General features: G+C 42.9%; 1 protein-coding gene across 1 annotated transcript in view; it reads right to left on the bottom strand.

The window, feature by feature from the left end:
• MIPEP (mitochondrial intermediate peptidase) overlaps window positions 1-24,760 on the bottom strand; it is an 82,206-nt gene extending 57,446 nt beyond the window's left edge. The window contains exons 1-10 of the mRNA XM_075419367.1: window positions 24,590-24,760; window positions 19,642-19,815; window positions 17,553-17,641; window positions 15,379-15,465; window positions 13,413-13,476; window positions 11,422-11,604; window positions 7,279-7,435; window positions 6,791-6,839; window positions 6,083-6,143; window positions 5,371-5,423 (exon numbers count right to left, since the gene is read on the bottom strand). Of these exons, the coding sequence (XP_075275482.1) occupies window positions 5,371-5,423; window positions 6,083-6,143; window positions 6,791-6,839; window positions 7,279-7,435; window positions 11,422-11,604; window positions 13,413-13,476; window positions 15,379-15,465; window positions 17,553-17,641; window positions 19,642-19,815; window positions 24,590-24,760 (1,088 nt within the window). The remainder of the gene's footprint in view (window positions 1-5,370; window positions 5,424-6,082; window positions 6,144-6,790; window positions 6,840-7,278; window positions 7,436-11,421; window positions 11,605-13,412; window positions 13,477-15,378; window positions 15,466-17,552; window positions 17,642-19,641; window positions 19,816-24,589) is intronic.
• Window positions 24,761-26,411: the final 1,651 nt, after the last annotated feature.

Here is a 26,411-nt window from a genome sequence, read left to right on the forward strand (position 1 = left end):
GCTTCACAGCAAGCCTTTTCAACAGCTTTCAGGTTTTCCTTCAAAAAGCTTAGTCTACTAGCCTAGTGATGGGTAAGTTCAATGGACTTTCTGCACCTACATTAAGTGATTTAATAGAAGGCAAGACTTCCCTTGCTTATAAACAGTTATAGAAAGTTTTCCTTCCCCATGAACACTTCAGTTAAATGACTTCCTGGTTCTTTTTAAATTTTGCATTATTTTTCCACTTCAGCTTTCCATTTGAACAGAGTGACAGCTTTCTCACATATTCCATGTAGGGTCTGGGCTATTTTTCCACGGGGTGTTTCCAACAGACAACACTCTTCTGTAGAACCAAAAATAATCGAACCAAAAGCAGGCATAAATGAGTTTGTATCCAAGTAACTTGCAGACCTCAACATCAGCTGCAGCTTTAGCAACTTTAGAAATATCCACGGTCACGTTTAGGTACCTTGGTATCGTCCCCACTGCTCTGAACAAACAAAAGTGCTGCCCACTGTTCCCTGAAGCCTGCAGCCTGTGTACAGCCCCAACAAGAAAGGAGATGAGTTATTCCTCATTTCTGCTCAGCTGGTCACCCCAAGCTCCCAAACGCCTTCAGCTGCTGTGGTGGCTCCTCCTTCCCACATGGCAGGAAACCAGCTTATTTTGGCATTGACTTCTTCATCCCCAAGGCCGGTCTTATTTATTCCTGCAGTCCAAAAGAGATGGACCAGCACAGAGAGCAAAACCCTGCAAGCACATCCCAGCTGCAAGTTGAATAAAATCTTTTGACATTCCGGCAAAAATCCCAACGGTGAATTACAGCCAGTGAAGCCAGCCCAGCCCGGTAAGCACCAAAGGTCAGGGGAACGGGAGTCAACACCAGATACACTAAGCTCACTGCTCTAAATTCTCCAGAACAGTTCCGTGCCTCTGTCAGAAGTGACTTAAGCAGAGTCAATGCCACCTCCACAGCCAAGAGCTGACCTCAGGAGGTCTCTGTCAGCATTCTGGGGTTTTTTATGACCCGGAAGAAGTCACCAAGGCTATGACGTCTTTGCAAGATCAGGGCTTTGAGAATTCGTTATAACTGCAGCTGCACTTACTCAGAAGTAATGGGATTTAATTAATACTATGGTACTTGCCTGTACTGAAACTGAACAGTATTATTTTTATAATATACATACTAGACATCTTCTTACTTGTTAGAGGCTGAAGCATGTTCTAGCATTCACTGTTTTATTACCCTCAGTCTGCCAAAATTCTTGAGGTTCTCCTAATTACTCTATCTTCTTTTAAGATACTACTACCATGAATTTCAGACTTTTGTCTCCAGCTTCTCTTAAATGCACATTTATACTGACATCTATTTTCTCTTTCACTTAAACTATAGCTACAAAACATTACACTGTCATAAGTGTGGGTTTAAAGCCAGAAAGGTTATTTAACATAATTTAAAAAAAAAAAAAGTAGCAAAATAGTAATAAACTACCCTGTTACCATCAATAGGAGACTTACACTTTTGAAGTAGGATCAAGTTTCCAGGGAAAAGACCTGGTGAAAGCTGACGGAAACAAAATCATTGTGGCCAAGTTTACAGAAAGACAAACGTACTCTATGGCTTAAGTCTGGAGCTCCTCCTGCTGTTCAACTCAGAAAACAGCAGAAATGGTCAGTAACAACTGTAGAAGCAGAGTGAAAATAAAGGCGACCTGATATGACAGCAAATGTCATTAAAATTCAGTAGTCCAAACGCATGTGAGTATCCTACATTCTTCAGGAGTAAATATCCAGCTCTTAAAACTAATTATGGCGAACCTAACAAAGGATTTGTTTCCTTAATCCTGTTCTAATAAACATATATTTTGAATATAAAACATACAAATACATTTAAAATATACAACATAGAGATATAAACCAGACACATTAAAAATATGTCATGATTTTGTGTCATCTGAGACAAATTGATGTAGCTGGCCGAAATCTGGAGAACCAAAGAGGCAGTAATAGATCACATCAGCATCCTGTGGTTTAATTTTTGCTCACATTTCTGTTTTCAAATGCAGTTGTATCGACCAAAACAGGAAACAGTAAACCTTTTTCAACAGACACAGACACTGTCCCACCTAATATTTCTTGCACTCTTAGTGGTGCACGCACAACCTATCAGAACTTGTTAAGTTACTTAATCAAGAACTAAACGCCTGTAGTCTCTTTCTTTATACCCAGGTTTGTAACAATAATGTGTACCTGACAGCTTCTAGGAAACTATGGTTCTGTACATCAGCTGTAGCCACAGTGACAACAGTAGCCCAAAAGAAATACCCAAAAGCATACATTTGCTTCCCTTTCAACAAAATCGTTTTACTAAGCAGAAAAAAAGAAATTAATACCAATACAGAAATCTACCACACAAACTGCTACTGAGTCCCAAAACACAACAGGCAAAAATGTAAGCCATGCTCTGTGCACAGCACTATTACAAATATGACCATGGCATTTCTGTAAAAGGCATAAAGCTAAAAGTAAATTTCTTCCGAAAAAGAGAAACCTTTGAAGAACAGAATAATTAACCTACTAAACAAAGAATACTAAAAATGGGAGAAATTCATGACAGGTAAACACATCTTATTTGAAAACATATTTTGTCATTCTATGATGCAGAACCACAAAATAACACAGGATATAATAAGTAATTTATAAATAATTTGTCTTATAACTAAATAAACGAAACATGATATAAGTTTAAAAAAAAACAAATCCAAACAGAAAGTATAAATTATTTTCCCAGGGGGGGAAAAAAAACAACGAAGGAAAACAGCATCACTTTTCCCTAAAGACATAATTTAACACAACAAGATAATTGGCTCAGTTAGAAAGAGAGTAACAACAGATAGCCAAAGGCCACTCTCCCGCCAGCAGGAAGCTTGGTGACAGACATGGTTCTCATCTTCCACTCACAAAAGCGCTGAAGTGAACATGTCATAGCATCCAAGGGGTATCAAGAATGGATGTGGTCAAACAGAGGCAAGTACAAATACAAGATAAAGGATAGTGGATTTACATTTACATGACTAATAAGTGGCAATAAGTGGCAAACAGAACATGTTTAAGGCACAGACACGACAAGGCATGTTCCCGTCCTCTAGTTGTTGTACGAATACTCTCCAACTGCTGCCTAGTTTCAGTCATAAAGCACAGCCACTGATACCATGCAGTGGAGAAGTGAGTTTTACTTTTCAAGGCTAGTTACCCAGTACCCAGTACCCTGTTAAATACCTACAACATGGGCACAGTAAATGTAAAGCATTGTTCAGTCACTGCCAGATCAAAAACTTTTCCCACAGACAGACCACTTTACAGAAAATACAACAGTGAAAGACCTATGTCCTTGGTTTTTAGCAAAACACTGCAGCACACAATGGAGAGAAAACTACTCTGCTTTCCCTGTCTTGTAGATGCTTGTACACCTGTCAGAAAAAAATACTCTTGCCCAGCCTGGAGGGAGAAGAACGTTGGGCCTCAGTCCTGACTGGTAATCAGGGAGGCCCTACATCAGTTCAGGAGATTCTTCACACTGACCCAGCTGTCAGACTTGGTGCCTGAATAAACAAAAACCGGCAAAGATACGCTGCCAGTGTCTTGGTCTGTTTTACCTGCAGCTCTCCCTTCATAAAGCTACCATGCAATTCTTTAAGTAACTTTACTGGGTCTTTTACGAAGCCCCACAAGGAAAGAAAGTATTTTTGTTCCTAATGCCAAAATGAGCAAAATAATCTATTTGTGATCATCAGCAACTCAATTACAATATGCTTAGCATCATGTGATGATCTAAGAAGGACAATAAGACAGTATCAGAAGACACTCCTTCAGGAGGAGAAAGACACAAACACAGAGCCTTCTGCACCTAACACTCTAACCCTTATGGGACACACTGATTCTGAAAACAGAGAAAGCAGACACTATAGGAAATGTAGAAAATAAATAGGATACGTTGGCAATAAATATCATCAACACTTGACAGTAATGTTAAGCACTATGTATCAGAATGTAATTCTTGCTGTTTTGAAGATGCTATACAGGCACGGTAAAGGAGATCTGTCAGCTACAATGTAGTATCTTGACTGAGCATGACAGCGCTCTTCCACAGACTGCTGTTGACCACTGCTGATATGGGATCTGGAGCTGCATGGACCTTGACTCTCCTCCAGTATAGCCACTGCTTCGTTCACACTTTCACAGAAGTGTGTCTGCCACCTGTCCAGTTTAAAACAAAAGCAGCACTCCCAGGCTGTGCCCCAAGCAGGCAATCCATGCAGACACCGTGGAGTGCCGCGTGCTCTGGCATCGGCTACCGGGAATAGACCCAGCAGCTGGACATTCCTCTCCCTCCCCTGCACGGCAAGCTCTGCACACCCAGGACAGGAACGCTGCTGCACATACACAGCTCAGTTCCCATCTGAGCAAGCAGTAGCTTAAGACAAGGCCAAGATCAGAGCTGCTGCTCGTAAAACTACTGTCTTAGTAAAGAGTACAAGAAAGCAGCAGAACAGCCAGGCCAACTGCTGGCAATCCTTCACACCATGTCTATACCACTGTAGCTTTCTGCTCCAGGGTAAACTACTACTTTAATCAGATACATCCAGTCTAAGACTGTTTAAAAACCAAAAACCTACAACCTGCAGTGAAGGAAGATTATTCCTCCCCCTGTTGTGAGAGCAGCACAACTAAGTTCTCTTTTCCAACACAAACCTAAAAGGTCACCGCTGCTGATCTAATAAAGGCAACATGCAGCGCTCAACATCTTTCACAGCTGGCATCTCATTATGTGCAAAGGTCTTATGCACTATTGAAATCTGTGTAGAGGCTTTATTTCCCAGTCTTTGCAGGAGAGATGAGAATGAATTCTACCCATAAACAGTGAAGATCTACTCAAGAAGTTGCTGTTTCAAGTGTGTAGAAGGGGATGATAGGTGCACGTGCAGTAAGAAGTACAACACAGTTAAATACAAAGAGGAGTTGGATTGCATTCAGTGATCAAAATTTATTTTTAAACATTACTGCAGATCGGCTAAGAGATAAAAGCAAAACAAGAATAAGGATTTTCTAGCTGTTCCGAAACCATTTCATCCTCTTGTATCTTCAAAGAGGGCCAATATTTCCTTGTAAAACAACAGAGAAGCCAAAAACTTCTAGAGGCATTCATTCCAGCAGTAACTAAGAAATGTCACAAACAACTGCCCCACCAGATACTCTTTATTTTTTCATATTGAAGTACATCTTCAAAGAAGCAAATCCTGTTTACACTGAGGACTTTCTTTATCCTTATTGCTGGGAATGAAATAAAGACACTCATTTACATTACAATCATGAACATAAGGAGCTTACCTCTCAGCACGAAGGACGCCACTGTAGTAAGGGTGATCCCACGGCATCAGCTTCTGAAAGAGAATTCCAGCTTATAATTGCAATAATGGACAAGTGAACCCAAAGTAAAAGCTTTGTTTCCTTTGAATATTTCTGCAGTTTCAACGAGTTGCAGAACTTTAAAACATAATGGGAAACATTCAGTGCTAAAAACATCATCAGAAATAGCATCACATATCATACGAAACTTTTTTTTTAACATTTGCTTGAAGATGGTACTTCTTATTCAAATATATAATGGGACTTCATATCAGATTTCAAGAAATACACAATTCAAATAAAAGGATAAACCTAGTTATGTACAAAATTAGGATACATACAATACAGGAATGCAAATTGGACATGCATCTAACCTAAAGTACAGCCTTTATTTTTCAAATGAGTCATTTAATCCAAAACAAAGTAATATTCACTTTCACCACTTTATGTTTTGGTTATTCCAGTGTCGTTTTGTATAAACCAACAGCTACCTCACCCTCAGTGCTTGATTTTAATACAAATAGCAGCTAAGCAGTCAAAAAGCATTTGAAGCCAGAAGACAGAAAGTTTCTCTTTCTAATTATACTACATGTTGTATAAAATAGAGTTCATTTTTCTTGTAGAACAAGGTTAGCCTATGCTGTACTTTTAAAAAGAAACAAAACAGAAAAACACCTACGAAAATTTAACTTACTGAATTCTGGGGGTTGAGCTTCATTTTCATCTTTGTCATCATTTCAAAATCTTCTTGAGTTCTGAAAAACATTTTTACGATGAAAGTGTTAATGAAAGATTTTTTGAGCAACGGAATACAGTACACAATAAGACTCCATCCTAAGAAAATGCCCATCATCAGAGATTGACAGCACTCTATAAAATGGCAGGCCCACATACTGCAGTAGAAGAACTTATCCATTCTGCTTCTGTCATTCAGGTGCCTTCAAATCAAGTCCCTCTCACTCTGGTTGTACACCTCCAAAGCATTTTCTTTCTTACAATACACCCCATTTATACTGAGTGATGAAACTGTTTTGTGCTGTGTGGAACTAAGGGAGGCAAGAAGGACTAACAGGGGAATTTGCTTGTAGATGGTAAAATACATGGAGTTGTGCATATGGTGAGAAGACCAGGAGAGGTGTTCTTTGACACTTAAAACTTGGTCACCTTGTTTGCAGCTGCCTGCATTTCTTGGCATATAACCTGTTGCATTCAGTTCTTGGTGTTCTCTGATCATAGACACAGAATTTATTCTAAGCTGCTAGCTCCCCTCAAAACTCTGAGAAACTCTTGCTTTTTGTTTCATCAGAGCGTATAATAAGCCACGCTGACTGACTTAATACTGCACTCTATTCTTGAAATAAAGAGTATGGTTTAAAAAAATAACTTGACGAAAAAGACATACCTTTTAGACAACTGGTCAGAAAGCTTCTCCAGAAACTGTCTTACTGTCTCTAGAAGTAAAATGGAGCGGAAAAAAAAAAAAAGTGATTTCTTCCTTAGAAGATGTTAAGTTTACATCAAAACATTCCAAACAAAACAAGCTCCCTCAGAACAACAAAGTTCTTTTTAGAACAACGAACTACTCCTTTGACCACTGTGCCATCAAAATTCAAGAGAATCTGGTACCACATTTACTTTGTTACATGCTGGGACAATGGCAACTTCATAACCTAAGGAATAAGCATTGATTCTGAACAAAAACACTGGTTCATACTCTGTGAGTACTGCCATTTATAGAAAGCATGAGTATCGCACACAGCAAAACGTAACTGCAGTGAGTTATTTCACTGGAAGAAGTAGGTGTAAGCAAAAGAAACTGGTAACTTTTGGCTTCATACCTAACACAGCGCATCTGATTTCTCAGCATGTCCTTTCACACATGCCTTATACCTGGATTTTTGGCCATTGTTCCCTGAAGAGCCCGGTGGGCAAAGGTGTCGTACCCAACCAACTGCGCCAGACTGTTTCGACTAGCAAGCAATTCTTCTAAACGGCTCAGCTGCTCAGCATTTGGGTAAAGAAAAATCTTGTAAGCAGCTTCTCGCACCTAACATAAAAAAAAAATAAAAAGGTCTCATTACTACAGTGCAGTTTTTAAAGGAAACAAGTTATGCAATTGAATATCTGGCATTAGAGCTATATTTCATTGATACTGTTGGGAAAAGGCCTAAAGCCTTTTAACAACAGTAATCACAACTGCCTGACAGCTATGGCTCTCTTATCCATTAAAGATGGAATGAGGAAATGCAATGAGACAACCTAACAGATCAAGACTGCTAGACAGGGCCCTGTTCTCTGCTTCTGTCAACAGTCCCCTCTGCTCACTGCCTCCCTCCTCTGCCAACATCTGTGCTTCTCTCAGACTACTCTGGGGACTGTCTTAACTCACTAAAACTTCTGAAAATAAACCCAAAAGAAAGCCAAATTGTTCTCTGCATGTCAGTTAAGCTGGCTTATGGAAGGATCTGATAATAACCAGAGACAGGGTCAGGGGACAGAAAAAAGAGGAACAGAAAAGCCTTCTTTCTTTTGAAGTAGGAAGCTATTAGTCTGCCCATCTGCCCACAGACAATCAGTCTTTCTCCTGTTTCTGGGTTGTTTGGGTTTTTTCATAAGCCCCTCTCTCAAAAAAATAAAAATCACCTCAAGCCTCAGAAAACTTGGTAAAATGCTTTTTATGTTTCACAAGCCATTTGAAGATAACCTTTATTTTGCACATATGCAATAGGCTTAAGAAATCCAGCAACAACTTATGCTTGTCTTCGTTGAAATAAGCTTCTCTCTTGGATAATATATTCAACAAGAATGCAGGTCCTGGGTTTATAAAAAATACAACTATAGTAATTCACAAGTCATTTTCTATCTGTTCTGAACCATCAGGCTTCCATTTTAAAAAAAAGCACATGAAGTAAGTGAGATGCTTCCCCTTCCTTGAACACGGTTCAGCAGCATGTCTTCGCAGCAACGGCCAACAGCACACTGAGCTCCATTAGAAAGAGCACAGCCATCTGGTCCACGGACACGACTGCCTCCCTCTACCTGGTACTGTCCAGACTACATTTGGAGTACAGTGGCCAGATTTGGGTTCCGCAGGACAAGAAGGACACTGACATACTGGAGTGGGTCCAGCATATGTCCACCAAGATGTTTTGGGGCTGGAGCATGTGACATAGAATGAAGGCCGAGAGAGCCGCAAAGGAGATCTCAAAGGAGATCTTAATCTTTTTCTGCTTAGCAGCAGGGCATAGAGAACATGAGGTCAGACTTTTCTTGGAGGTGCAGAGCAAGGGGAGATGTAACGGACATAAGCTGGGAGATGAAAAGCTCCAATTTGATATCAGGAAAAAAAAAATAATAGCAAGGGTGGTCAAATAGGCTGCCCAGAGAAGTAACAGAACCTCCATCCTTGGAACGTGTTCAAAACTCAACTGGACATGTCACTGAGAAATCTCATCTACTTGATTCTGCTCTGAACAGGACCAGACTCAAACTGACAAGCTCCAGAGGTCCCTTCCAACCTAAATTATATGATTTCCACAAAGCCTCTCCAAAGATCTGACCCAGAGAACTGCATTCTTTAATTGATGTATTACTCCTAGCTTCAGTAGCTATTCTACAGATGACACTATTTGCAGGACAAGAGGTTATAGATGACATGCTGTGAGTATTATTACTTTATTCACACCATATCAGTGCCATCATTTAATTGATTTTTAATTTCTTACAGAAAATAAACATTACAGCGTGGGTTCTACCACAGTAAGCTTTTCTCTTTTGTGTGACAAACAAAATTTCAAAGTCACGTCGATTATTTAACTACATAGTAAGTGAAAACAGAACACTTGAGTGTTGCGATACACTCCTGATCCTAGAGTCACAGCTAAAAGACTAAGGAACCACTGTCACATTTCAAAGAGACTAATTTTCAATTTATAAACAAACTTTAAACAAATTATTTTCAGAAAAGCATCATTAGCAATAACTAAAACAAGATTATTCAGAATAATTCAGGTTGCATGGGACCTCAGGAGGTCTCTAATCTAACCTCTTGCACAAAGCAGGGTCAGCTATGAGGTAAGATCAAGTTGCACAAAGCTTTTTCCAGTCAGGTCCTGAAACCCTACGCAGATGGGAGAGACAGCATGACCTCTCTGTTTCAGTGCCTGGGTATCCTCATTGGGAAAAACTTCTCTAACTGGCATTTCTCACTTCAGCTTGTGCCTGTTGTCACTTGTTCTCATGTCATGCACTGCTCTGAAGAGCCTGGCTCTATCTTCTCCATGATATCCTCCTAGGTACTGGCAGACTGGTGCCAGGATCCCCCCCAGAGACACCTCTGCTACAGCTTGAACAAGCTCAGATCCCTCAGCCTCTCCTCACAGTGGAAGCATTCCAGCTCCTGGCTGTCTTGGTGGCCTCTACTGAAGTCACTCGTAAAGTGTGATGAGTCAAGGGCTATAGTCTCTTCCCTCAGTCTCTGGCTCTGCCCCTGTTCATGCAGTCCAGGATGCTGTCGGCCTTCTTTGCTGCCAGGGTCACTACTGGCTCATTCTCAGCTTCTGCTCACCAGCTCTCTGGGCCTTTTCCGCAGATCAGTCCCAGTGTGTCCTACCGCCAGGAATTCTCCCTTTCCAGAGGAAGTACTTAACATTTGTTCTTCTTGAATTATAGGTTCCCAGTGGACCATTCCCTCAGCTTCTAGGCCACTCTGAATGTTCGCCCTGCCTTTCAGAGTATCGATTGTTCCTTCCAATTTAGTATCACCTGAAAATCTGGTAGGCAAGCACTCTGTCACTTCCTCTAGGTCATTGATAAAGACGTTAAACAGGGCAGATCCCTGTAACACTTCTTTCATTACCAGTCTTCCTGTAGATTACAACACTTCAATCACTATTCTCTGAGCCTTATCATGAAATGAGGTTTTTTACCTATCTGGTGGTCCACCAATCCAGACTGCAGTCTCCTAACTTGGATTACTCCATAACCTTCCTACAGATCAAGGTGAAGCTAAGTTGCCTGTATTTGCGGTTTTGGGGCCTTTCTGAAGGTGTGTGGGACTTAGTATTTCCATCAGTCGTTGGGGTTCTTCCCTGATCTTCACAGCCCTTCACAGCCTACCAAAGACAGCAAGACTGTCAAGGACAATAGCCAGTTCTCTCTGGACCCTTGGATGCAGCCCGTCTGCTCCCAGGGACTTGTACAGGTTGAGTTCTCTCAAGTAATCCCAAACTGGATCCTCACCTACTGCTGGTTCTCCTCTTTGACCCCTTCCCTAAGCACAGTGGGCTGGGAGAACTCACTGATGAACACTGCGGCAAAGAAAGCAATCAGCATCTCAGCCTCGTCTGTGTCTGCTGCCACTAAGTCACACACCTTACTCAGCACTGAATCCAGCTTTCCTTGTCCAGCCTTGTAGCACTAAAGCAGCAGTAGTTGCTCTTCTTGCTGCCTTTGATGTCCCTTGCAAGTCTCAGCTGTAGCTGAGCTTTGGCCTGACACCATCCCTACAGGTACAGGCAATATTTCTATATTCTTCCCTTGTATCTTGCACCTGCTTCCACCTCCTCTCTGCTACCTTTTGGAGATGAAGCTTTATCATGAGTGCCCTGCTTCCCAAGCTTGGCTCCCGACTACGTCTGCTTGGCTTTCTAAGCACCAGCATGTCCCGCTACTGAGTATCTCAGTATCCCCATGTGCTTAGAGGATGCCATCTTTAAAGAATTGCCAGCTTTCTTGAGCTCGTTTACACTTCAGGCCTGCATCCCATGCGATCCCATCTCCCAGTTTTCTGAATAAGCTGAAGTCTGCTCGCCTGAAATCCAGGGTCTGTATTCTGCCCCTCTTCTTCCTCAACCCAATCATGATCTTCACCTCCATTACTTCATAGCTGCTACTGTTTTATGTTCTAAAACAGTTCTTCCATGTTAATTACAACATCATAATCATAAACTACATTTGCCTCAATAACAATTAAAATAACTGATATGCACTTTTGCTATAGAGTATACCAAAGCAAACTCGGCGAATACACACCAGATCATGAGGACAATCAGCATGCAGACCAGCAACTTGTAAATAATTGCCTTCAGCTGTAAAATTGTGCTGAATATGCTCTGGTAAAACATGTTTGCCAATCTTGTTGGGAAGGTGAGTTCCTATCAGAAATTCATTACATAAATCCAATATTCTGACGTTGAGGTTGACTGCCTTTTTACGCTGTAAGAAAAATAAAGTACAAAATACATAATATAGTCAGACATAGTACAGCAGAATTCAAAGTTTCTAAAACCTAAAGGGCTTTTCCAGAAATGAAGCAGAAAATGTAACATTTAAGGTTAGGCCTACAGCATCAACAAAATCCTAATGTAGGGCTGAAGTCAACAAGATCAGATGCTCACACAGATCTATAATTTCATACAGGATTGAAATTTGAAACAAAATGCCTATGTTTCTGCAGTAAGAAAATGTGTAGTGGGGTTTAGGTAGAATTTACATAAGCTTTGCTAGTTGCTCGGAAAGCATTTACAGAACTATGCCTAATATGATTGCTATGTAAAACACAGAGGAGAAAAAAAGGAAGCAGAATTGAGATGGATAAATCCTACCAGCATCCTGAAATACATATGGAATTACAGTTCTCTTGTTACTGTTTGTATTCCAGTATTTTCTGGAGACCACAAGGCATTTATGGTATTTCAACCTTTCCCTGAAGAATATGTGATTTAGGTTTTCATCACCATCATTACAGTATTTCACACATTTAACCTTACTGTAAGGTTTGCTTCAGTGAACTTCAGAGTACGCTCCCTATTGCCTGTCAGTTCATAGCTCAAAAGAAAAGGCTGAGGGTATAGATACAACAAACTTGTAAAGTCCAAGAAATGGCAAAACCTGCAGATCTCTGTCCTCCCATTCCACCCTTACTCTTTAAAACACATCTTTTGAGTTTTATTTTAAAAAGCAGAAATTCTTTGTAGGAGAAGTAAATTTCAACTTATGATACTGAAGAATTTCTACATTCTGAAATGACAATTGAAAAGAAACACTGAGTACAAAGCAATAGAAGAAAAGTGGAACAGGCAGGGGAGGAAGAGGAAAATGTGCATAAAACAAGGAGCAAGTGAAATTGTAACTGAAAGTGGATGAAGCACCGTAGAACCAATAGCCAAATCAGAAACAAAACCCAGAGTCCAAGTTTCAGAGATGTTCTTTAAACAAAGTAATTGTAAAAATATACTCTAGAAGCATTTTCCAGGTCATAAAACACCATCATAACCATGATCTTCAGAGAAACTTCACCACATAAATCTGGTAAAAGAGCCTTTGTACAGATCTTTTTGGAGGGAATGTCTCAAATAAATAAAATATTAACTTTATACAGGGATGTGAGCTATGAACAGACATCCAACAGAGCATCCATACCACCGAGCATGGTGAAAGCTCGTGATTTTAGCAAATCCATCACCAACTACTGCAAAGTTAAAGCATATAAGCTCAAAGAGATGTAATCAGACCATGTCCAGACATTCAGCTGTGCACAAAATTTACAACTTCTGGTTATGTGAGCACCAAAGGAGAGCCTGGACACACACCTGATCCCTTCTGAAACATTCTACTTGATTTACCTGTCATCACAGTGCACAGGGTGTTGCTTTCCCCCTCTCTGTAAATAAGCCGCTCAGACAGCTAAGCACTTATTTAAAATATCTGATGCAGACACCAATCAAAGCAAGCAGGATCCCAGGTCTTGCTTAGAACTCTTCAGAAAGGACAAAGCAATGATGAGGGTCAAACTGGGAACAACAGTCAACTAATATCTAAAACAACATTAACAAGCACACTTTAGAAGTGATTTAAAACAGGCAAAGTTAACCACTTCTGAGAAGACAAAATCCCACAGAGGACACTGGGAATCTCGGAGGACAAACTGGCCCAGAATCACATGATTCATGTCCTGCGTGTTCTGTTATCTGGTCTTTGGTAGTCAGACAAATTTCTGTTCATATATTGTAGCCAAAAATTACCTTTTCTTCATCCAAATGAATGCCACTGATCTCAAAATCAAACATAAAAAGTTCTGCCACTCGCCTAAAAATACAGTAAATCCCCGTTAAAACAGCCTCATTTGATAGCAAGCATAATTTCTTAACAGATTTTGCCCATAGTAGTCATTTAGGTTTGATGTCTTTTACAGAGAATAACAACACAGTTATATGAGTATTGCTAGTGCGGACACAGACTCCTGTGTTCTAAGTCCTTAACTGTTTACTCAGTGAACTAGGATTTTCCCTTTGTCGTTATTTTAATCATCTGCATTGAAAATACCCTTCAAAATAATTCCACTTTATTAATCACAATGTTTAACCAAATAACCAATTTGTGCAAATTACCATTTTAATTTGACACTTCATTTATTCTAACAGAACAGAAAAAGACCTCTTCAAATCTCACATCCTTGATTGTGGCGAAAGAAGGAAGAAGGAAGTAACTTACTCAAACATTAAGCTTGTCTAACCATATCAGCAAAGAAACAATTCAAAACTATAACTGAATAAGCAGCTTATAAAACATTTTACAGCAATCAAATTTAGCTTTAAATAAATACACTGATAATCTCATTTTGAAAGATGTAAGTAAGTTTCTATAAACTTAAATCAAGTTAGCAGTGGTGTTCCCCAGGGCAGTCTTGTTTAACATCTTTATCGATGATCTGGATGAGGGGATTGAGTGCTCCCTCAGCAAGTTTGCAGATGACACTAAGTTGGGTGGCAGTGTCAATCTGCTTGAGGGTAGGAAGGCTCTGCAGAGGGATCTGGACAGACTGGATCGATGGGCTGAGGTCAACTGAATGAGTTGGCCTTGAGAGGCCAAGTGCCGGGTCCTGCACTTGGGTCACAACAACCCCATGCAACGCTACAGGCTTGGGGAGGAGTGGCTGGAAAGCTGCCCAGCAGAAAAGGACCTCGGGGTGTTGGTCGACAGCCGGCTGAAGATGAGCCAGCAGTGTGCCCAGGTGGCCAAGAAGGCCAACGGCATCCTGGCTTGTGTCAGGAATAGCGTGGCCAGCAGGAGTAGGGAGGTGATCGTGCCCCTGTATTCGGCACCAGTGAGCCCACACCTCGAGTACTGTGTTCAGTTTTGGGCCCCTCACTACAAGAAGGACATTGAGCTGCTGGAGCATGGCCAGAGAAAGGCAACAAGGCTGGTGAGGGGTCTAGAGAACAAGTCTTATAAGGAGTGATTTAGGGAACTGGGGCTGTTTAGTCTGGAGAAGAGCAGGCTGAGGGAAGACCTTCTCGCTCCCTACAGCTACCGGAAAGGACGTTGTAGTGAGGCAGGTGTTGGTCTCTTCTCCCAGGTAACTAGCAATAGGACAAGAGGAAATAGCCTGAATTGCATCGGGGGAGGTTTAGATTGGATATTCAGAAACATTTCTTTACTGAAAGAGCGGTCAGTAATTGGAGCAGGCTGCCCAGGGAAGTGGTGGAGTCACCATCCCTGGAGGGGTTCAAAAAATGTGTAGATGTGGCACTTGGGGATATGGTTTAACAGGCATGGTGGTGCTGGGTTGACAGTTGGTCTTGATGATCTTAGAGGTCTTTTCCAACCTGAATGATTTTATGATAAATAGTCTGTTCCCTACTTTTATTGCTAAAAAACACCGATACATAAACCACAGTACAGCACCTCATTTTAATCAAAATCGTGTTATTGAAGAAAAATTTAAGTTCTCTTTTTTTTGTTGTTTTTGCAGATCTCATTTATTCAGCTTAAATGTATCTTATGCTCTAGTCACAGAAACATCCTCCAAGACTACAGAACTACAGACTTCCTCACTCCTGTGCAGGTAACTTAGTAGTGACTAATAAATTAGTAACAGAGGTGCAGTATGTTTTCCAGTTGTATTATTTAACAAAACACAAAATATAAGCAAAATAAGAAACGATACATACTATCTAAAAACCTAAATCTATAAGCATTAACAAGTACCTGGTTTCTGGATCTAGGGAACTCATAACAACCTCATCAGCTAGCAGACGTCTCAAACTCTGACACAGTTCAACATCTGTATTTAATCTGGAAAGATACAGAGTAAAAGAATCATGCATTAGCAACAAATGCTAATATTTCAGTCTCTTGGTATTACTTATTCAAAGGCAGAGCTTAATATTTATTGAAACAACATTAAAAACCAAGGACCGTATTTTCAAAATGTCTCTGGTTCACAACCAGACTTAAAAACTACAAAATTTGTATCCAAAGGATGTGTGGACAAACTGGCATGGAAACAGGTCTTGTATCCAATAGGAAAATACTTCTGGGTGGCATTTTGTGGCAAAGACAAGCAAGTCTAAGACTGACAGCTTATTTTTTATGGACAAAGATAATATAAGATTTTCTAATCCTTATTTTGAAAGGACTCCAATCCCATTAAAGGAAAATCTGTGTTCCAGTTTGCCATCAGATAAATGTGGTGCTGGCTGCCACCGAAATTGACCAAGAGCTTACTACCCCCACAACATTTCCAGATGCTCATGCCTGTCCCCGTGCCAGACAACACTACATCCATCAGACTTGCTGGCATGTTAACTACAAGTATGTGTGTCGACCTGGATTACTGGGTGGGAGTCACAGTGGGGAATGAAACACACGCACATACCTCAGCATTGCTGCGGTGGGCAGCAGCCCCTAGTCTGACAGTCTCAAGCATTAACTTCTTAAATCAGCTGAAATGCAGGAAGCTTCTGCAGCCCCATTCGTAAAATGAACTTCATAATAACCAAAACCCATTTCAGAGACAGAACACATTGCATTGGCACCTGTACTTCAGCAAAGGCTCTTTACAGAAGGTGTTAAGTAAGAAGCATAGCACTGTCAAAAAGTGGCTAAAAGCAGGTAGTTCCAGATGGATACCATTTGCCCATGAAAATGAACATTCAACAATAGCTAGTTTTAAGCATTTACAGTACTTTATGAGCCTCCCAGGTTAATTTGTGAATACTTCCTTCTTTCTACAAGTTCTAAATCTGAAGTGGTGTTCAGATATTAAAGTCATATTGTTATAGATGGTATGCTCAGTCTAAGTCTTGAAAAAATACAGTTTCAAGTAAAAGATTTCCCAAACACGCTGGCAAGACCAAAGCAACAGTTTCTGCTGAGTTTAATCTTAGAATTATCTTTTTAGCCAGCCACATTAGTCACAAGGCTTACTAAACAAACTGATGCACTGTGCCCTCCTCAGAGCACAAAAGGCTTCGCTGCATCTGCAACCTACTGTGGGACACCAGGTCAACCAGTCACCAGAATCCTGAGGGAAGCAGCAGACTGAGTCACCTTCGTAGTACTGCCTGGTAAAGCTTTCACTTAAAACGACTACTCCTGAATGCCACGGGAAGGGAAGATACTGAAAGGACACCGTGTTTGGAGATTAAAAAACATCCCTTTCCAATTTGTCAGCAGGAAGAGCAGACGAGAAGCAAATCAATTCACTGTAGTGAAGGACCACAGAGGTAACTTACAGGATTTAGGTTTTAAGATATTGAAAAAAAGAAAAAAATAAAGGACCCAAAGAAGAGCCAAACTTCAGAAACAGAAGTCTTTAAGAACATGTTTTATGAAATAGGGTTTTAAATAAAGCACAAGCATGCAGGGGTAGACCAGGCATATATCACAGCCCTAGACGGACACATTCTCAAACATTCATTTTAACGGGAGACTGTCCTTTCCTCTTTCACATATCCCACTCACTGGCTGGAATTCAACAGGTCATCAAACCAGAAGTAAACATGTTGTGAAATGTAACAGCTTAAATCTTAAAAACAAATTAGCATTCTGTACTTACGCTTTACAACAGCTAGTTAACCGTCACAAGTCCTAGAAAAATGTAGCTTTGCATCTTTGATGGGTTTCAGTGACATGGAGTCAGCTGATAACTTAAAAAGGTTTCAGAACATAAACTGAAACAGAATAACCTTACATGAGATATTGTAACAAAGCTAAATTCTTAAATATTTGTAACAGCAAGACTGACACTTTGTTCTCACACACAAATCCTTCATACATATTTTTTTTATTGATTGCTGTTTCATAGATGATCATACAGTAATTTTTAAAAGATGCATACGGAAATAGCAAAAAAGAAAAAAAGAAAGAAGGAAACATACTTCTCTACCACGGTACCAATGTTCCTGCAAGCTTCTTCAGCAGCCTCTCTGAATGCAAAGTCAGGATGGGCAATTTTCACAAAATCAGCCTGACATTGTAGAAGAAGAAAACAGTGAGGCAAAAAGACAAATTAAAAAATCTTGAATTATGAACCAAGTTGCATTCAAGTAGTTCCATTTACACTAACATTTATTTCTACAGTTCTGTGCAATCTATTTGCAGTATTTGCATTCTTTTTTCTACAAAATAAGCTTATTGGAAAACTGTGCTGACAACTATGAAACCAGACAGTGAATGTGTCTTTCCAAAAAATATCTGTAATCCATACACTTCTTAAAAACATTTTTAGTATGGTGCGTCTTAGAGTCCTTACAACATAGAGATACTCCACTGTATTTAAACATTATTACAAAGGATTTTTAAAACTAGAATTCAGAGTTAAGAATAAAGCATACCACCAAATGTGCATAGAGGGTTTGTTTTCAAACCCTTTTTACTCTTGTGTATGGACCATCAAGTCATGTTTTGACACCATTACCTAGCAAGAAATATGTTTAAAGAGAAAACCTAGAAGTTCTTTTGAATTCAGAACAGGGTTTTTATTTGGCTTACTAATTTTGAGTAAGTCTCCAAATACTTAAAGCATTTCAGAAGGCTAGAAGGATGCTAAAAGGGGGCTGGGGAGCTAGTGGCTTCCATGACTGCCGAGATGAATTCAGGGAGGTGCTGGCATTGACATGATAAAGAATTAAAGATTAGGAATACTTTGAAGACATTCAGCATGATTTTACAGAAAGTACATGAAATGAGCTTGACTTCATTTAACAGTTTGATTGCTGTTTAATTGCAGTTTGATTGAAAAGGCAACCTTACAAATGTCATACATTTAAGATTTTTACTTCTTAGAACCCCTGTTTAAAATCCTTTATAATATTGACAGAATAGGTGCTGAATGGCAGATCTCACAATTCCTGCCAATATATAGCAATCACCAAATTGCTTCTAGACAGAGCTCTGCAAGCTCTGCGTCTTTGAACACGTAAACCTGAAAGCAGTACATAGGAGGTAATTTTAACTCAGCAAACTGATAGAAAACTACGACCACTGAATACTGACGTTAGTGTTTTAGTTAGATACTGGTTGATTAAACGGAATTAGGCATAGTCTACATAAAATAAAACAGACAAAAGGACAATCAGTGACTCGACAGAGCATGTAAGTACTATCAGATGGAAAAAGTGCCTGGCACAAAAGATGTCTGGAATATAGAAAAGAGTAAGAAACAAGATCTAAGAACTGAAAACATGCCGAGAAATTTAAATGTGAAACCAAAGTAAAAAAATTTGGTGACCTATTTATTAAGAACTGATTTCAGTATGAAGGTTGGGTCTGCTACCTTCAAACAAAGAGTGATGCATTGATAAAAGATATAATTTGTGCAAAGAGTTTCTAGAGAGAAATACGAAGTGCCCTGTTAAACTTAAAATTCTGTGATACAGAATATCAGACCAAGTACTCTAATTCTGTGGACCACAGAAACTGTAATCTAGGAAATACCTGCATTTTTTCTTGTGTTAATAAAATGAGATACTGTTTAGTTTCATCTGTGGCTTTTAATCTGTGAGTTCTTTATGGACCTTCACCTACAAACTTCTGTAACTTCAGAACATGTGTATTGCAACCCCAACTTTAACTTTGAGAGCAATCCCCTGTTTTACATAATGTAAATGACAACGCAGAGCAATCTCCTCTTTTCCGTAATTTAAATGACAATGGAAAGCTTACGTATCAATATTACAGCAGAAATACAATTCTGACTTCAGTTCTTTTTCTTCTTGTGGCCTTTATACCATTTTTACATCTGTCTTAAAATTAACTGGACAGTTTGACAGGATTTGTAGTTACCTATCATTCGGTAAAAGCCTTTGTAATTAACTTTCCATCCATTTAATTTTCTGTCGTAACATAAAATTTCACAGAGCTGATCTACAGCAGAACAGAAAATTATAAAATGGAACAACATGGTGTAATCTTATTAAGTCAGTCAGTTTACAAGCAATTGCTTCAATAATGAAAAAAGTAGCTTACCAAGTCTGCTACTCTGCACAAGGCATCTGAAAGCTGATCAAAGATCATGACAGTCTCCAGCCCAGGCGGTGTTGAACATGCCTTCTGGACTAGCTGTTCCGATTCTTGCAATGCTTTGTCCTGTGCTTCTTGAAATCCTTCTGGGCAGCTCAGTTCTGGAACACCAAACAGGCCCTGCAGTGCAGAACATGATGAAAACACACCACTGTGATCCTCCTCGATTTTTGCCCCTTTGTTTCAGGATGGAATTATCACCACAAAACTTTACCAGAATGATCCCAGTTAGCATATTGTGGCATATCACTAAAACGTTCCCACATGAGACTCTTTGTAGAGAGAATAGTCACAAAATAAGTCAAAGACTCTGGTATCACACAAAAACATCTTCATTTCCCAGAAGAAAATCTCAGAGGTTCTTTTAGCCAGGATTGTTCTCAGCAAACCATGAGCCAGTAGCATGCCCTGGTTGCCAAGAAGGCCAATGGTAGCCTGGGGTACATCAAGAGGTGTGTGGGCAGCAGGTCGAGGGAGGTTCTTCTCCCCCTCTGCTCTGCCCTAGTGAGGCCCCATCTGGAGTACTCTGTCCAGTTCTGGGCTCCCCAGTTCAAGAAAGATGAGGAGCTACTGGAGAGAGTCCAGTGGAGGGCTACGAGGATGATGAGGGGACTGGAGCATCTCTCCTATGAGGAAAGGCTGAGGGAGCTGGGCTTGCTCAGCCTGAAGAAGGCTAAAAGGGGACCTTATAAATGCTTATAAATATCTGAAGGGTAGGTGTCAGGAGGATGGGGCCAAGCTCTTTTCAGTGGTGCCCGGTGACAGGACAAGGGGCAACGGGCACAAAATGAAGCACAGGAAGTTCCGTCTGAACATGAGGAAGAATTTCTTCCCTCTGAGGGTGACGGAGCACTGGAACAGGCTGCCCAGGGAGGTTATGGAGTCTCCTTCTCTGGAGATATCCAAGACCTGCCTGGACAAGGTCCTGTGCAGCCTGGTCTAGGTGACCCTGCTTCTGCAGCGGGGTTGGACTAGATGACCCACAGAGGTCCCTTCCAACCCCTAACATTCTGTGATTCTGTGAAACCTTAAGAGTTCGGCATCAAATACTCAAAAATTCTTCTTTTCGACCCCATAACCTCCTACACCATCCTTTTCTCAATGCATTTTTTATCTCGCTTCCAAAACACGGGCATCAAACAAATCACAGGAAGTCTATTTACATTCTGAAATAAGAGAAATTCATCCTGCAGCCTGTCATCTGACGTGTCAGCCTCACCTCTGTGCCTGGGAAGATCATGGAGCAGATCCTCCTAGAAGCTATGCTAAGGCACATGGAGGACAGGGAGGTGATTCAAGACAGCCAGCATGGCTTCACCAAGGGTAAGTCCTGCCTGACCAACCTAGGGGCATTCTATCATGGAATGACTACATCAGTGAAGAAGGAAAGAGCTAGGGATGCCGTCTGTCTGGATTTCAGTAAGGCCTTTGACATGGTCCCCCACAACATCCTTCCCTCTAAATTGGAGAGATACAGATTTGATGGGTGGACTGTTCGGTGGATGAGGAATGGGTTGGAAGGTTGCATCCAGAGGGTAGTAGTCAATGGCTCAATGTCCAGATGGAGATCAGTCACAAGGGGTGTCCCTCAAGGGTCCATACTGGGACCAGTATTGTTTAATACCTTCACCAGTGACATAGCGAAATGGAGTGCACCCTCAGCAACTCTGTAGATGACACTAAGCTGAGTGGTGTGGTTGACATGCCTGAGGGATGGGATGCCATCCAGAGGGACCTGGACAAGCTCCAGAAGTGGGCCCATGTGAATCTCATGAGGTTCAACAAGGCCAAGGGCAAGTTCCTGCATCTGGGTCAGGGCAACCCCCACTATCAATACAGGCTGGGGGATGAAGGGATTGAGAGCAGCCCTGCCAAGAAGGACTTGGGGGTACCGGTGGATGAAAAGCTGGACATGACCTGACAACATTCGCTCGCAGCCCAGAAGGTCAACCGTACGCTAGGCTGCACCAAAAGCAGCGTGGCCAGCAGGTCGAGGGAGGGGATTCTGCCCCTCTGCTCCTCTCTGGTCAGACCCCACCTGGAGTCCTGTATCCAGCTCTGGAGCCCTCAGCACAGAAAGACATGGAGCTGTTGGAGCGGGTCCAGATGAGCCCACAAAAATGATCAGAGGGCTGGAACACCTCTCCTGTGAAGAAAGGCTGAGATAGTTGAGTTTGTTCAGCCTGGATAAGAGAAGGCTCTGGGGAGATCTTATCGCGGCCTTTCATTACTTAAAAGGGACTTGTAAGAAAGACGGGGACAGGCTTTTTAGCAGGGCCTGTTGCAGCAGGACAAGGAGTAATGGTTCCAAACTAAAAGAGAGTAGATTTAGACTGGATATAAGGAAGAAATTTTTGACAATGAGGGTGGTTGAAACACTGGGAACAGGTTACCCAGGGAGGTGGTAGATGCCCCATCCCTGGAAATGTTCAAGGCCAGGTTGGACAGGGCTCTGAGCAATCTGATTGAGTTGAAGATGTCCCTGTACACTGCAGGGGGGTTGGACTAGATGACCTTTAGAACTCCCTTCCAACTCAAACTATTCTGTGATTCTATGATCCCTCTGAAGAGACGTATCAAGCAACAATGCGAGGACTAAGCAGGAATGTCAAAACAGTGAATGAGTTGGCCAGCAGCCCTAGATATCACTGGATTGCAGGCAATACGACAGTGGTCTTGGGCTCCTTAAATAAGCCCCAAATACTGGAACCAGATCTCAAAGGAATAATCAGTAACAACTCAATTTATGGTATGAACAGTTTTATTCCTAAAGTTCCTACCAAGCATGGCCCTGTCCAGCAGTGCAGGGTAAACACACTGACTTGGGCAGGGTAGACACAGACAGCAGTTATGTTCTGCACCTGTGGAAGAGGTCCTACTGCAGATCAAACAAAATCGCTAACGCTACCTGCTAGAGAAGTTCCACAATACAGACCTACAACAGTAGAAAAAATAATTTCAGATAAAACAGCATCTCTGTGAGTAGTACACTCCCTCTGCAACTGCCTAACTGCAATACGAGTGTCTCCTCACCCTCCTAACTACAGCATCTAACAGTACAATGATTTCATGGAAGAGCCATCCCTCCCCAAATTTAATCTCAGCATCTAAAAGTCACAATCTGGATTTAAAAATCTGCAGGCCAGTCACTTTACAATGCAACTTCTGCAAACTCGTTCTGTCATAGCAGTCAGTTGCAAGTTTGCATGCAGCTTATAAATATTCATCCAACTAAAATGAAAAGCCGCAAATTGACAGTTTGTCTGTAAAAGTATATATTCTGAAGAAAAAGCATCCCCTAAATTAAGTTTTTGGGATATCCTGAGTTGCTCTTTCCTATTTTATTTCTGTCACTGTTGCTAAAACTGCCTTTTTTTCCCCTAATGCTCCTAGCATAAACCGGCCACCCTAAGACAGAAACCCTTCCCTCACACTTCCAATGTTTTATTAATTTGGAACAGGAACTGGACTGAAATTAACACTGAAAATGATATTTTATATATATATACACACGTGTATATAAACATGTGCACACAAACAAATACACATGCACCACATCACCCTTCAACCACGCTTGCTGTACAAGAGGCTCACGACTGCCCCTTCACTCAGATCCTCAGCCAGCTGATGCAGTGTCCTGCCGTGTCCCAGAGAGCTCCTGGCCTTCCTGCGGCCCTACATCACCATCCACCCTCCCAAGTGAGCTCCTCCTGCGTGAGCAGTCCTCTGTGAACAGGAGGTATCTTCTCTTAGAGAGAAGTCAGCCACTGAGCTCCTCTTCCATATGACACCAAGTTTACACAAAAATGTAAAAATTACAAAACAGTGAAGCCTGGTGCAGGTCTCTGTGTGCTTCAACGGTGTGGCTGCATGGCTGCGGCGTTCTTCTCTTTGCTTGGCCGCAGCATTTGCTTGGCCCCTACCTGTCCCAGCCTCTTTGCAAGCCTGAAATACACATCTCTGCTCCCAAAGAACTCTACATCCTCTCTGTGGACCAAGCGAATCCAAAAACCATCCGCTAGACCAGGCAAACACACAATATTTAACTGGATTATTTCCTGGAGTGAGACTCACATGAGCGTACTCACCAAGGCAACAGAGACAGACAAGCTTCCCAAGCAAGCGCTGGGTTACGAAGAGAGGTCAGACATCTCCTCACTGAATCTCTCGGTCCCGGAGCTCAACAGCTTCACCGGCCCGGGCACCACGGGAGGAGCAGCCGAGCCAGCAGACTAACACCTGGATTTTACACGTGTTAAGTACTCCACACATCTGCACGCCGTGTGCCATTGGAGGTGCACACCTTACGCTGTCTAGGGACCTTGTTTACATACCCCAGGACTCTCGTTAACAAACCTACCTGCCTCATCCTACAAAGAAATAAATCAAAAAGCCCGAGTGTCACCAATAAATGAATTTTTTGCCACCAGCAACTGAATATTAAGAATGACACCCACGCAATAGGACAAGCAGACTCTGAAGTGGTGCCGAAGCACGCCAGCATGGCACTGACCAGTTAAAAAGATGCGGCCAGGTAAGGGCTGGGAGTGGAAGGGTACGTACACACAGAGACACACAGACACACACAGACACAGACACAGACACACGGTCTCCACTGAGGCTCTAAGCAAACGTTTCAGTAAACACGGCCGTGACTTTCCAGCCCCCGGGTGTCCAGAAGCCAGAATGCATTCCTCATCAGACCCAAAACAAGCCCTTACCCCCACGTACCCGCCCAATCCTCCCAGAACAGCCCCGGCTGCCCCCGCCACCGCCATTCTAAAGTACCCAAACAAAAACGGAGGCGGAGGAGCAGCGGAGCGCCGGGCCGCCGGCAGCCAGGGCCGCCTCCCGCCCGCCGCGGGCCCGTCCCCCCGTCCCCCCCCCCACTCACCGTCTCCCTGCCCGCCGCGCCGCCGCGCAGCCGCTGCCGCTGCTTCGCGTCGAAGGCGGCGCCCACCGGGCACCAGCTGGTGCTGACGGCCCGGGGGCCCGGCCCCGCCGCCCGGCCCCGCAGCGCCCGGCCCAGCGCCGCCGGCAGCGCCCGCCGGCAGCCCGACAGCATGGCGGAGCCGGCCTCGACGGCAGGCCCGGGCGCTCCCGGCTCGGCCCCGGCCTCGGCGCGCCCGGGCTGCGGGAGGGAGGAGCGGGAGGAGCAGGCGGAGCTCCCTGACCGCGCCTCCCTCAGCCCGCCCGCCCGGCTGTGCGGGGCGGAGGCTGCCGCTCCGGGCGGGTGCGGCCCGGCGCGGAGGGGAGGGGCCCTGCGGGACCATGGCGGGCGGCGGGCGGGTCCTCCGCCGGCTGAGATTTCTCCAGTGTGTTTTCTAGTTAAATTCCGCTCTCCTCGGTACCGGAGCCCTCCCTCGCCGCAGCTCCGCTGACACGAGGAGCGCGGCTGTTCGTCCTGAGGAAACCCAGCTCGCCGTGTCCGGCTTGGGTCTGTCGTTTGGGGCTCACAGAAATCACAGAATCATTAAGGTTGGAAAAGACCTCTAAGATCGTCAAGTCCAGCCATCTACCCAACATCACCGTGCCTGCTAAACCATGTCCTGAAGTGCCACATCTACATGTTTTTCGAACACCTCCTGTGTCCAGTTCTGGGCTCCCCAGTTCAAGACAGATGAGGAGCTACTGGAGAGAGTCCAGCAGAGGGCTACGAGGATGATGAGGGGACTGGAGCATCTCTCCTACGAGGAGAGGCTGAGGGAGCTGGACTTGTCTAGTCTGGAGAAGGCTGAGAGGGGACCTTATAAATGCTTATAAATATCTTAAGGGTGGGTGTCAGGAGGATGGGGCCAGACTCTTTTCAGTGGTGCCCAGCGACAGGACAAGGGGCAATGGGCACAAACTGACACATGAAGGAACATGAGGAAGAACTTCACTCTGAGGGTGACGGAGCACTGGAACAGGCTGCCCAGAGGGGCTGTGGATTCTCCTTCTCTGGAGATATCCAAGACCCACCTGGATGCGGTCCTGTGCAGCCTGCTGTAGGTAACCCTGCTTCGGCAGGCGGGTTGGACTAGATGACCCACAGAGGTCCCTTCCAACCCCGAACATTCTGTGATTCTGTGACCTCCAGGGATGGTGACTCCACCATTTCCCTGGGCAGCCAACAACCATGGGGAGGTGTCCATGTTCCCTTGCCTCCCCGGCAGCGTTCGGGGTGGTGGGAAGCTGGGCCTCGGGCTCCAACTTGGCATTTGGGCAGAATTTCATGATGTTGACCTGTGTCAGTTGGCACAGAATCAGAGAATCAGAGAATGGTTTGGGTTGGAAGGGACCTTAAAGAGCATCTAGTTCCAATTCCACTGCCATGAGCAGGGACATCTCCACTTTATTTTCTTTTAAGGGGAGGGAGCGGGACTTACCAGGATCTTTTTTTACATTTTTGAGTTTTAGGGGGAAACAGAAAAAAAGAAGAAAAATTTCTGAGAAAGTTGACAGAAGTTAAAAGAAAGTTGACAGAAGTTTTATGGCACAGGAAATCTCTCCTTATCGGTTCTCCAATATGTTGGCTTCAGTGTTATTTAAAGATTATCTTTTGTTTGGGAGAAGTTGTTTTGCACTGCTAATTCTGAAGTACAGCAGCCTTATGCTGTATTTTTGCACCGGCATTGAATATCTGCCCACGTCAGAGGATCCACGTGGCGCTTCCTCCTGTCACTCCACTTTGCTCTGTTTCAGATCTTTGGCTATGCAGAGAGCAAAGAACCGCA

This window comes from Opisthocomus hoazin, chromosome 1, assembly GCF_030867145.1.
Source record: "Opisthocomus hoazin isolate bOpiHoa1 chromosome 1, bOpiHoa1.hap1, whole genome shotgun sequence".
In the NCBI taxonomy this organism is placed as follows: domain Eukaryota; kingdom Metazoa; phylum Chordata; class Aves; order Opisthocomiformes; family Opisthocomidae; genus Opisthocomus; species Opisthocomus hoazin.